Source organism: Gavialis gangeticus, unplaced genomic scaffold (assembly GCF_001723915.1).
Source record: "Gavialis gangeticus isolate Ggan-Ray unplaced genomic scaffold, GavGan_comp1, whole genome shotgun sequence".
Taxonomy (NCBI): domain Eukaryota; kingdom Metazoa; phylum Chordata; order Crocodylia; family Gavialidae; genus Gavialis; species Gavialis gangeticus.
Window position 1 is genome coordinate 43,811,371 of NW_017729031.1, and position 13,028 is coordinate 43,824,398.

The following is a 13,028-nucleotide window of genomic DNA, read 5'->3' on the forward strand; positions in this document are numbered from 1 at the left end:
GGGGGGTATGGGTGGGTGGGTATGGGTTTTTTGGGTTGCTGTGGATATATGTGTGTGGGTGTGGGTGTATGTGTGGTATGGGTGGGTATGTGGTTTGTGGGGGGCTCTGTGTGTGTGTGTCTGTATGTGTAGATATGGGGTGTGAGGAGGGGCACCATATGGTTCCTGGCTGCAAGGTGGGGCTCACAGGACTCTGGCTCTGTGCCTCCATGTGCGGCTCCTGGCTAGAGTGCCAGGAACCCCAGGAGCCAGCACAGCCTGATGGCTTGGGACTCCCCACAGTTCCTGGCACTAGTGCACCATCAGGCTGTGTTGGCTCTGTACAGGTCCCAGGGTTACAGCTGGGAATCATGTGCCACAAGGCCAGTCTGGCTGGCTCCATGCCATGCTGCACGGGTCCTGGAGTTTCATGCTGTGCTGCAGGGGTCCCGGGACGGGCTGGGTTGGCTCAGTGCCATGCTGCCGGGAACCAGGTGGTACCAGGAGATGCCCATTTGGCTCTGTGCCATGCAGCGTGGCACAGAGCTACAATGCCGAGACCCACACAGAGCCAGCCTGGCCCATCTCATCCTGGCCCAATGGTGTGAAAATCGAGTGCTGCTGGGCCCAGCCCACTGGCTCTGTGCTGCACTGCACGGGTCCTGGCATTGTGGTTGGGAACCACACAGCATGGCACAGAGCCAGTTGGCTCAGCTGGGCACTTCCCACCAGCACATATTTCCTGGATGCAATGCTGGCACCACAGACCACAGCAGGAGCTAGCCTGGCCTCTGTGGCTCCCAGCTGGATCCTAATGCCACCAGCCCTAGCCCTAGAGCCCTGCATTCCTGCCCACTGCTGCTTCCTCCACCCTGCCTGCCACCACTGCCTTTCTCTTGCCGCTTCCCTTTCTTCTCCACCCACCATCACTACCTCCCGCATCCGCCCACTGCTTCAGCAGCATGTGGTTCCCAGCTGCAGGGCTAGGACCACATGGTGCAGCAGGAGCCAGCTGGGAGACACATGGTGTTACCTGAGCCAGGCTGGCTCCTGCTGCACCAGCGATCCTTACCCCCCCAGCCTGTTCTTATCTGAGTTCCCCTCTTGGGCAAAGGGAGTCAGGGAACAGCTCCAGGTTCGCCAGGCCAGAAGCCTCTGCCAAGCAGTTGGGGGCTGGGAGTGGGGTGGGGATGGATGGGCCTTGCTGCTGCTGTCAGCTCCTCCTGGGTCCTGCTGCTGGTGGTGCCTTGTCATTTTTGACAGGCAGCCACAGGAAGATAGTAATGAATTGTCTAAGGTTTTAGGGGGCCTGCGGGCTGGATAGCATAGCCTGGTGGGCCTGATCCAGCCTGTGTGCCGTATTTTGCCTGCCTCTGTGCTGTTAGCACAGAGCAATAAACTCTGGTGCATATTGCACTGGAGTTAATTGCTCCTGGGTGCTGTGTTAAAATATAAGCTTGGGACTGCAGTATGTTGAGCTGGGTCGAAGTAGCCCTGGTTGACAGGGGACCTGGGGGGGTCAGCCTGCCAGGCTTGGGGAGGGTCAGCCTGCCAGCCTGGGGCTGCTCCAATTTGGCTCAACATGCTGTGGAGGGACTGGCTGGGGCACAAAGGTGCTGCAATGCAGGGCTAGCTAGCAGGCAGTCCCTGCACTGAAGCATTTCCGAGCCCTGGTCAGCCCTATCAGTGTCTACATGTATGCTGCTGTACACTAAAAAGCTCCGCCATAAGATAGTACTTGTATTTACAAGTACTAACCTGCAGTGGAGTTTCAGTTTCCTGCGGCCTAAAAGGGCCACACATGTAGACACTGACACTTTATTTTGGAGCTAATTAGGCAGCTCCGAAGTAAACATCTCATGTAGATGCACCCAGCAAGTAGAACAATAAGCAGGCTCAGCTCTCTAGTTGCTGCTACTCAGCAAAAAGATAATTTTTCTTGATTCTGCCCTTTAAAAACAAGGTGTGTTTCTTATCTTGGGGCAACCTGTGTGTGACAAAATACAATATATTTAAGGCAGATGGAATATTTACACCCTTTCAATCCAATTTCCTTAACTATCAATTATTCAAGAGAGATGTAAGTTCTCTCTTATTCAATTTAAAGGTAAAAAATAGCAAACTCTATATGAGAGTCCTTCCAGGTATTTTTCTCCCAAAAAGGGATTTCCCTTACTGAGGTTTTGCCCTTTGAAATGTAAGCCACAACAGTTTGGGATTGGCACCTCTTTCCAAATACACATTGCGAACTACATCTGCTTTCTGGCTAATCAACATGCATATCCATTCCAAATGCAAACTATCAGAGATCAACTTACGTTCTGGAAATCAGAGTTTCCCTCAGGTGCAAAAAACCTTTGTTTGGTTTAGGCATTCCTAACACCTAATTTAGAGATCACTCCTATTACTAGTAAAAGTCACAATTTTCAACTACAGAAATACATTCATATTAAATCCCATGGTTCATATTAGTATAAAAATGATAAAACTGAACAGCTCTTAACATTAGCTATAGAAAAACCAAACTCTGTATTAGTAAATCCAATTCATGAAAATATCTATGCATGACACACTAGTAACTCCCAAACCAATTCTGATTATCAGTAGGTTTGTGACACTATGCTAAAAACATTTGCAAAATGCTCAAACTAAAGAAAAGTAGGACTGGAAGGGACCTCACAGGATTATCTAGTTCAGCATTTCTCAATCTGTGGGTCATGACCCAAACGTGAGTCACAAGAATATATGAAAGGGTCACAGACAAACTGTAAAAATGGATCAACAAACTTTAAAACTGGCTTCTCTTCTAAAGGAGAAAAATGTAGAAAACCATGGCTTTTCCCTTGCAGGCTGTCAGTTCCAGCCTGAAAGGGGCTGCTTGGGGCCCTGCAGGCCTCTCCCTTTCCCCACATACCCACCCTCTGCCCCACACAGTAGGGGGAGGGAGGCCTGGGGGTGGGAGGCAGCAGGTTGGGAGTGAGGGGCACTGGTTTGGGACTGGCCATCTATGTTTACAAATGGTTCTTGTACAAAAAAGGTTGAGAACCACTGATGGTCTAGCCACCTGCTCAAGACAGGATCATCCCTGACTAAATCATCCCAGCCAAATATCTTTCCAATATGCTATTGAAAATTTCCAGGGATGAATAGTCTACAACTTCTCTAGGTACCCTGTTCCAAATGCCTGACCGCTCTCATTGTCAGAAAGTTCCTCCTAATCTCCAATCTAAATTTTCTCTGTTGCAGCTTGACTTCATTGCTCCTATCCTGTCCCCTATGGCCACAGGTAAAAGCTCATCTCTATCCTCTCTGTAAACTCCCTTCAGATACCTGAAGATTGTTATCAAATGCTCCCTCAGTCTGCTCTTCTCCAGACTAAATAACCCTAGCTCTTTCAGTCTTTCCTCACAGTCTTGTTTTCCAAGCCTCACAATCTTGCTTTCTGCTGGACTCATTCCATCTGTCCATGTACTTCTTGAAGTGAGGGTTCAAAACTGAACTCCTACAACTACACCTGTACTACACGTGAGGCCCCATCAGTGCTGAATACAGTGAAAGAACTGCTTCCCTTGATTTGCAAGTGACACTCCTGTTAATACAATCCAGTATGCTGTTGGCAGACAAGGTTCTTTGGGTGAATCTGATATCTTTATTAGACCACGCAAATAGTTGGAAAAATTCTTCTTAGCAAGCTTTCGGGTTTAAATACCCTTTGTCAGGCTGAGGAAGCATCTGCACTCCAGAGTGGTGTGCACTCTTCCTGGATGGAATGAATAATAAAGAAGCCAGAGGCTGGTCTGCATGCAAGAAAGCCAGTCAGTGAAGATGGAAATTGAGGAGTCAGTGGGTGAGAGAGAGGCTGGGGGTGAGGGAGGGGGAGGGGAATTAATGTAACTAGTAAATAGTGGAGAGATACCTTGATAGTCAGATGTTAGGCAGGTTATAATGTCTATTATAAATCCAATGTCTATATCTAGTTTACGATATAGACACATGCCTTCAATGCACCTTAAATTGGGCTAAAGTGCCTTAAATCAGCATGTGTAGATGTGCCCAATTTGATATTAATTTGAGAAGCAAAGATCCCACATGAAGGAGCATCAGACTAGATGCCAGATAGTGGCTAAAGTGGCTTAAGAAACTCTGCTGGCTTTTCTCTATTGCTCCTACTTGTTGAGACTGAGCAGCCTTCTGTCACTGCCTTCTGCCTCTCCCCAAATTTTCTACAGAGGCTGCCTGACCTCCTCGCATGTCAAAAAAGTCAGCATGTGGGTATTTTATACTTTGCAAACTGGCATTTATAGTATTTCATGGGAATTGGACATCCAAATGCTTACACAGGTTCAGAAACAGTTGCCTGTAATTCATTGTTGTTTCTCCATAGTTTAGGTTTAATCCTGAGGCTGTTTAAAGATACAGTGTGAACTAAAAGCAGTTTACAAGCTATGTTTCAGTCAGAAGTAGTAGTGTCTCTGTTCAGAAGCTAACCTCCTCTGCCTGCATGCTATGGAGATGATCTCTGGAGAGTTGAGAAACAGGCTGGTAGGAGTATGGTCTATTATGTGCAAACTGTAGGTCAGCATTTTATTGTTTGTTTGTTCTTAGGGCCAGACTTTGAGTATCAAAGGGGCAAGAATGAAGAACTATGATAAAGTGTACAGTTGTCTGAAGAATGTCCACACCAGCAGAATGAGAGGGATCTTGTAATCAGTACACAGTTACCTTCACCCCCCTCAACTGGGATAAAGATCAGACAATACCTTTTTCCCCATTTTTGTTGTTATAAAACAAAGAGAAGAAATGTGGCACATACCAGAATTTGCGCAAAACCCCCATTTTTCATCTCGTTCATACCGACTTGTGGTGGCACACCAGTGAAATTCCCTTCCATCCCTGGTACATTCATAATACCACTTCTTGTTGTACTGAAATGGAAAAATGCAAGGAAGACCAAGAGAATTTCCCATCAGGGTATATGTTTCTGTAATATAACACAGGGGATAATAGTAGAAATTACCATATTAATAATGGTAGAAATAAATGTTGTCAGTCAAATATTAGTTATGCACTTATATTTGATATCACAGCAATACTAAAATTATGGTTAGGGTACTATGTATTAAATTATTCTTGAAAATGTCTAGTTAGCTAAACCGTGGGTGCATCTACACGTGTGCTTTACTGTGGAGTTGAATAATTAGCTCCTCAGTAAAGCATCACCATGTACATGTATGCCAGTATTACAGTGCAGTAAATTAACTCCACCACAAGATAGTACTGTTGGAGATATTACAATCTTACGGCGGAGTCATTTACTGTGCAGAAACGTACATGTGGACAGTGACTGGGAATGCAGCAGTTTGAGCTGGTGCAGAGCAGCCCCAGGCTGGCAGCAGACTTGGGTGGTCAGTTACATGGATCCACAGTTTTGTGCCCCAACTAGATGCTCCACTGTTCAACACCACCACCCAGAGCCTGGGGCTGAACCCCCAAGCCTGCTGCCAGCCAGAGCTGCTCTGCCCTGGCTCAAACTGCTGTGGTCCTGGCTGCATGTGCAGGGGCTGTGCCCAGGAACAGCGGACTCCAGTGCAAACTACACTGGAGTTTACCACATCGCCTTAATGGCACATGTAGATGCATCCCGTTTAATTTTTCAAAACTTAAGACTTTAGTTTACTACACAAATTCACTCATGTGAGCTAATATGCATAAAAATGTGCAGTAATTACACATAAAATAGGTACGTTTTAATTATTCAGTTGCATGTACAAATGTAGCTCTTGCTCTGCCAAATGTCTTCATGTGTGTAAGTACTGTCAGGACTGTCAGGTTTTAATTAGCATATTGTTATTTGCATCTATTCAATAGCAAACAAGCGATATAACATAACCCCCAACAATTTTTATGACTTTTTGATCTTTTGTATTCTTTCCTCTGCTATTTCTCTTTTATACTTCTTCCTACTAGAATTGTAATGCATAATGTAAAACTAAAATGTTTTATACATTTTGACTTGGGGGAAAAGTGACCTGCGTTATTTGATTTCACTATCATCACAATTAATGTTTTTACAAAACAGCCAAGATATTTTTCCAAATATATTTAGCATAACAAACAAGGCTAAGTAGATCTGAAAGCTGCAAAGATTTTTTACTTTACTTCAATAGATCAATCAATTTAATTTCTAGCACCTAAACCAGTAAAGGAGCATCTTTTTTCTAAACCATCACAGTCATGCTTCGAGTAAAACTAATGGGTGCCTATACACGTGTTTGGGGGTAGTTGGGGGGTGGGGGTGTTAATTAGAGTGGTTCCTGGAGAGCTGCTCTAATTAAAACACCACAGCATCATGTGTGTTAAGTCCTTGCACATTTAAACATAGCCACAGGATGCTTTAACTAAAGCTCATCTGACACGATTTAGTTAAGGTGCCCCAGCAGCTATTTTTAAACCTGTGGGGGCTTATACATGTGATGTTGCGGTGATGCTAGAGTGTGCTGTGGTGATGCTAGAGTGTTCTAAGTAGAATGAGGAGCAGACTTGATTAATTGTGTACAGGCACCCAATGTTTGTTAAAAAAGATCCTCCATCTACAAAATAGGCACACCATGCACAGTGTTCTCCAGATTTTCCCATTGCTAATATCCCAATAATAGTAAAAGCAATTAATTAACTATACGTCTCTTTTAAAGCCTGCTGAAACTAACGGGCAGCATGAAAAATATGGGAGATACTGGTATTTGTTAGTGTTATATGCTCCTTTGTCTATTTGATTATGCAGTTTGCTATGTAGGTTCAAATAATTAATTTAGCCCTAAATATTTTTTAGCACATCTGCTGGGACCAAGAATCAGTGGCTGCAGATATCTTAGTCACCAAGACCTAAACAGAACAGGTTGGAAAGTTTATCCACTGTTTTCTGATCAACAGTTGCTGGATAGCACAGAGGGTAGGGGACAATCCAGTGAAACAAAGAACTTAAGGGAAGTTAAAGGACAAGCCCTGAAAACAGTTCACAGTCACAAGAAGGCAGTAGTTGCTGGGCTGACACTAACTGTCTTTTAAAAAATGTCAGGGTAGGATCATAGAAAATAGGGCTGGAAAGGACTTCTGGAAGTCATGTTATCCAAAACCCTGCCTGAAGCAGGATCATCTGTATACAAACCAATCCCATACAAATCCTTGTGTAAAGGATAATTTGGACCTATTAAAATCTTGAGAAGAATATTAAACTTAAGCAAGATAAAAGTGTATAGGTCTTTGTTTTTTAAACCTTTTTCCATCTGATGGCTGTTTCAATGGATAAATAAACATGTCTTGAACAAGCGGTCCTTGGTCACAGTATTTCACACCAATTAATATCTCCCAAAAGTAAGACTATGGCAATGGTCAGGCCCAATAGGCCTGCTTAGAAAACATCGTTAAGCTAGAATTCTGGAAGTTGGGTTGTAGTCAAAACACTGGGTGAATCAGGGAATTCCACTGAGAGCAACAACAAACACTGGCCAGTCACTTGAGTGTTCAAAGAAACTGAGCAAGGGGGTCAAAGGTAGTTTACTATGAACTGCAACAGACAGTTTTATCTCTTTGCCCTGAAGGTCTTTGTAAAAACATTGTTAAGATATCTGGATGTCTGAAGGGGCTCTGGCATATATTACACCTGAACTGCAGAGGTGTTTGAAACCTGGGCCTGGGCCTGGGTCCTGAAATTTGCTCTTAGCTCTTATTTTCACAATAGGCTGAACCTAAATTCTGGTCTCCATGCTCCAAAGTTCCCAGCGCTCAGAATCCACTTTCCACTGTTGTCAATACATGTTATATTATTACATGTATTATGATTTATGGATGATTTTAGAGACTACTGACATGCTTCAAAACAAACGAACTGATTGTGAATTTGTCTCTCTTGTCTACAGTTCTCTCTTTGACTGCTTTACTCATGCAGAGCAGACAGTAGTTCCCATGTGCCCTTGCACTTTGAGCAGGCACAGCATAGTGGGGCCACCTTATCGCTTACAACACAGCAACAGTGGTTTTACCCTTCCTGCCACTGCAGTGCAGTAAGTCTAGTAAGGGAGGGTGATTAAAGCAGCTGCAGTTTCTGGGGGACTGTACAGGCTGTGGCAGTTTGCCAGGCCTGGCCTGGGGAGAAAGGAACTGCTATACCCTGCTAGGAGGCCAGAAAGTACCACTGGAACTGCTTACATTTTAAATAACTAAAGAAAACTTTAAGTAGATAAAAGAAAACAAGGAGAAATATGGAACCTGTGCCTGATGGAAGGCAGAGAAGCTACTCTGCAGTATATGCATACATGCATTTTGTTTTTGCTTGAGGCTGGCTTTATATTCTAGCTTTTGGCCCTGAAGCCAGATGAGTGACGTGGGGCCCATCTGCGGGCTAGATAGGCTCTGCGGCCCAGCACAGTCCCTTCCCACTCTCCACACATTGGGATTGGGTCCCAAGAATCAAGCGCCATTCCCTTCTGCCCCCCCACACTGTGCCTGGGCCCTGGGGCCCAGCACTCTCCCATCTGGTCCTGTGTGCTCGGATTAGGTGCCCAATCGAAAATACAGGGCCCAGGGATCCCCATGGATCCAGAGTTTTAGCAGCAGGGGAGCACTCCCCTACTGCCAGATTTCCAGACCTGTGGGGAGCCCTGTGGACCAGATGACTGCCCTGCAGGACAGATCTATCTGGCCTGCAGGTTGAGCACCCTTGTTCTGCACCACCTGTGCACATACTTATGAGGGGAAGATGGGTTATGTGAATAATTTAGCAAACAGCACTAAATCAGAGCACACAGTTTGCTTTAAAATCCACTAATTTTTAATCAAATCTTATGGGGTGTTTGTAGTTCTTCTGGCAATTCTTCAGAGTGTAGAATTGGCAGTACTGGTATCTGGCTTCAGCTTTTACTGCTATATAATACTATAGATAAAAATACCTGCACCATGGCATCGCCATACCAATCAGTTACAAATGATCATGTCATTAATAAATTATATGTCTCAGAGAAACCCTACAAAATTCTAATAAGAAGGTGAATAGGAGTTAAGTTTTATTTTTTACCTTCAAACAGACGCTCACAGATATCTTCATCATTGGACATGTACGGCTTCCACTTATGGTTAGACATTCTTTTTGCCACAATATGATTGCCATTTTCAGCAGATAAATGGTACTGTGATGCACCAACCACCACCTTTCCATTACAGTTCCACCATAATGAATGCTGAGTAGAATCACATTCAAACATACTTAATGGTTGCTCTTGCTTACTGATGTTGAGTCCTAGGCAAGTGCTTGTGCCTATGTTGTAAAGATGACGATTAGAGACCCATTTCCACAACATATAGTTGGAATGTTGATTGCAGTCTTCAAGAATAAGTCTGGATGTATCTGCTTTAATGCAAAGGTTGTAGTCTTCACTTTGGATAATAAATATTCCTTTATCTGGGGGAGGGGAAAAAAGTTCCATGTAAATTTTGCAGGGCCATGGCCTTAAGTTGGGCCAACTGAATTAAAACTATTAACTGCAAAATTAACCTTCAAAATAGTATTAGAATCATTGGCAATTCAGAGACAACATTGTTCTAAATTTGTGGAGGTATATTTATAAAAAATGCTTAGCTATGCTTCATAACCAAATACAAAAAACGCCCTACACATGACATTTCTGAACTCTTTCGTCAAAACATCCCAAAGTAGAATTCTTATATAAAATAAAATTTTAAATATACAGGCCAAGACTTTCAAAAAAAGCAATGAGTGATTTCTGGTGACCAAGAAAGATGCTTTAAAACAGGATTTTTTTGAAGATGGATACTCAGTAAAAATCAGGCCCCTTTCATGTATTCTCAAGTGGATACCAACTGAGGCACCCAAGATTTTTAGTAACTTTTGAAAATCTTGGTCACAGTGAAACATTAAATATAGAAGCAAGATTTAAAATGTTACAGTAAGGGTAGTTGAAAGGAATGTTATATGCTAAAAGAGAATTCTTGTATGGAAAGAACAGGAGAAGTTAAGATTAAAAGAAAAATGTGGGTGAAGGTATCAGTCTCACATATAGGTATTCTTCCTTCTCTGCTGTCATCCAAGAGAAAAACATGTCCAGTATTATAAATGGGATGTAAAATGCTGATATTTCAGTTATTGGGGCTGATGCTCATGAATTGCATTACCCTTAAACTGCTGAATGCATAATTAACAACTATGTCTGAACTTGTGGATATTCCAGGCTTCATAGGTTTTTAAGACTGTGATCACATAGAAATTCACTTTACCATTTTAGAGCCAAATGTTTATCTCAGAACATCACTTGCATAATCAAGCTCTACATAGGGAGTTAACTGGGAAGTTGCAAAACACGGAGAAATAGAATAGCTGAGCTATTATCTTCTACACTGCAGTTACTAAAGTTAAATTGAACCAGGGAGTTCCTGCAATAATAAAATTGAGATCTTTAACACTTTTTATTTATTCCCTATCAAGAAGTTAAACATTTAAAACAAAATGGAGATAAGGATCTGATGATGTTGTATGCACACGTGTTCACATATTGTCACTTATAATCAATTGTCCAGAATTCTAAAGTGATAATATTTTCAAACAGACATGCAACTTATACACAAAAAGTATTTCTTCCACCACTGACACAAAACTATACAACAATTTTGGGCAAGTAAACCTGCATAACTGTTTTTATCCAACTACAGGGAAAATGGAGGCACTGTCGTTTTCCAGCACCCTAAACATTTTCTCAAATAGATGTTACCCTTTTCCTAAAGGCTATTGGTATACATGTCAAGGGTGCAGAATGGGCATGTGCTTCATATATGTATAGTGTAGAACATACTTGTACTTGTATTACATGAAGGACACCTGTAATGTAAGAATTTTATATTGGTTCAGTGAGTAAACATTTTACTATTTGTGCTGGGGAAGAGAGGCGAGGGAAGCTTGGTAGACTCTTGCCATACTAATATAAACCAGTAGTACTTGACCCTTCTGGGCTGTAGGCTCAGATGAGAGGAGTGGGCATGGGTCAGACCCTGTGCACGAGCCAGATCCTATGCAGTGAAGCCAGCTTCCCCCACCCTGGCCCCATGTGTGCGCCAGCCCCAGCCCCAGCCCCAGCCCTGTAAGCACTGGATTGAATCCACCACCTTAGCCCCAGCCCTGTGCATCAGATCAGGCTCACTGCCCCAGCCCTATGCTCCAACCCCATCTGGTGCACACAGCCATTATCATCTTACCCAGGGTTCTTGAAAATATGAAGGGAGGGTAGCAGTAGCAGTGTTAATTGCTACTGCTCCCTGCTGCCAAATATCCATACCTATGGGGAGCCCTCAGTCTAAATAACAGGCTCTGCATGCCACATTTAGTTCAGAGGCTGGAGGCTGAGTACCACCAATGTGAGATGTTTCTACTAATAGGGCCAGGGCAAAGAAACAAGGAAAACACAACCAGATTCCCTTTTTGCAGGCTGTCCTTCCCACTGGAGAAAAGAAGATTCAATTTACCTAAGCAGAGAATATGCTGAGCAAAATTATCACGGAATGCTAGAGAAGGGCTGAAAGGGACCTCTACAGGTCATATAGTCCAACTCCCTGCCTGAGGCAGAATCATCCCTATCCAGACCATCCTATACAAATCAGTCATCAATGGGTGGCTATTAGCAAACTGTCTGGTCATAACTGATGTTAAGTTCTCAGGGCTAGAGGCTTTGGAAAGAGTGCATCAGCCAGGCTGGACATAAAACCAGGCTCTGGCAGTTAAATACCATATAACCCATAGGAAGGCACAAGAAACAGCACAAATCATGAGTAAGTTGTGTTTGCAGTACTCTTCTTCACTATCTATCTACCTGCTAGCTATCTGTTACCCGTGGCTTATACTGGTTTAGGTCAACCCTCTTGGGCAACAGGCATATTTGAAACTGCTGTTATGCAGTTGCTCTCAGATAAGATATTTCATCCTGCATTATCCAATTGGCTGTCAACTACCACATATCTGTCCCCTTCAGTGTAGCCTCAGACCAAGGCTCTTGTCCTGACCATGCTCCTCTACCTACTCCTTAAATAATTTGTCCTAGTCCTGCACTTTTCTGGGCTAATCTAGAGAATCAGACATGTTATTCAGGTTCCTCCATTCACCCTTGCTCCCAGGTCTAGCCCACTTGCATAATGTAGTTAGTTTAAGATTAGGTGCTGGCCTGGTTCTTCTTACAAAATCCAAAACTGTGGGCAATATCACCAGAATGGCCTCTGCCTTTAGGCCTTGTAATCTGGGATATGCTGTCCTTGGCATCACTTTATTGCAATACAGCTACAGTTGGGACTAACTTAAGTCCCAAGTCAGTCCATACACAGCATTAATGTTCTTTAACACTGCACATGTAGATGCCGGCCTATTCCTGCTTATTGCACAGTAACTTGCTGCACAGTAAATTTAAGTCAGCATAAATGCATGTGTTAACACACCCTGTGACTCCCATCCTGAAAAGTGTAAAAGCAACTTTGACCAAAATGGTGGAGCTTTTTATGAACATAGTAAAGCCATGCTAGGGGGCGAAAAAGATTACTGAGCTTTAAAACAGGGAATTCTTTTGACTCAGAAAAAGGTCCCAGTAGGCAAGTGCCAAACTGCTTCCAAAACTATCCACAGTCCATAGTGACTCCCATGTAGCCACCTTCTAAAAGATGTAGGTGTGCACCGATAAATATATTCTTGACTGATACCAATTATTAACCAGCCAATACCAATCTGATAGCTGACGTACAGGAATGTAGCCCAGCAGCTTGGACAGCAGTGTCCAGCCAGTAAGTCTGTGGGGTGAAGAAACATGGTGGGGAGGAGGGGGGGCAGAATGAGGCCCCCCATGGTGAGGCAGGGAGGGAGTGGGGCAGGGGCAGGCGCTGCCCAACGAGGGCAGTGAATGCAACCCCACCAGGAGCAGGATGGAGCTGCAGATGGCTTGTCCACAGGATGCAGAGGGTGGGGTTCAAGCTTTTAATGAAAATTTAGTTTCCAAACAAGAATAAAA

At 43.6% G+C, this 13,028-nt stretch overlaps 1 protein-coding gene across 2 annotated transcripts in view; it reads right to left on the bottom strand.

The window, feature by feature from the left end:
- The window catches only part of PLA2R1 (phospholipase A2 receptor 1), a 108,889-nt gene that overhangs the window by 82,657 nt on the left and 13,204 nt on the right, over positions 1-13,028 (bottom strand). For both annotated transcript variants that reach the window (XM_019522691.1, XM_019522690.1), the window contains exons 2-3: positions 9,050-9,433; positions 4,793-4,960 (exon numbers count right to left, since the gene is read on the bottom strand). In XM_019522691.1, coding sequence (XP_019378236.1) covers positions 4,793-4,960; positions 9,050-9,433 — 552 coding nt within the window. The remainder of the gene's footprint in view (positions 1-4,792; positions 4,961-9,049; positions 9,434-13,028) is intronic.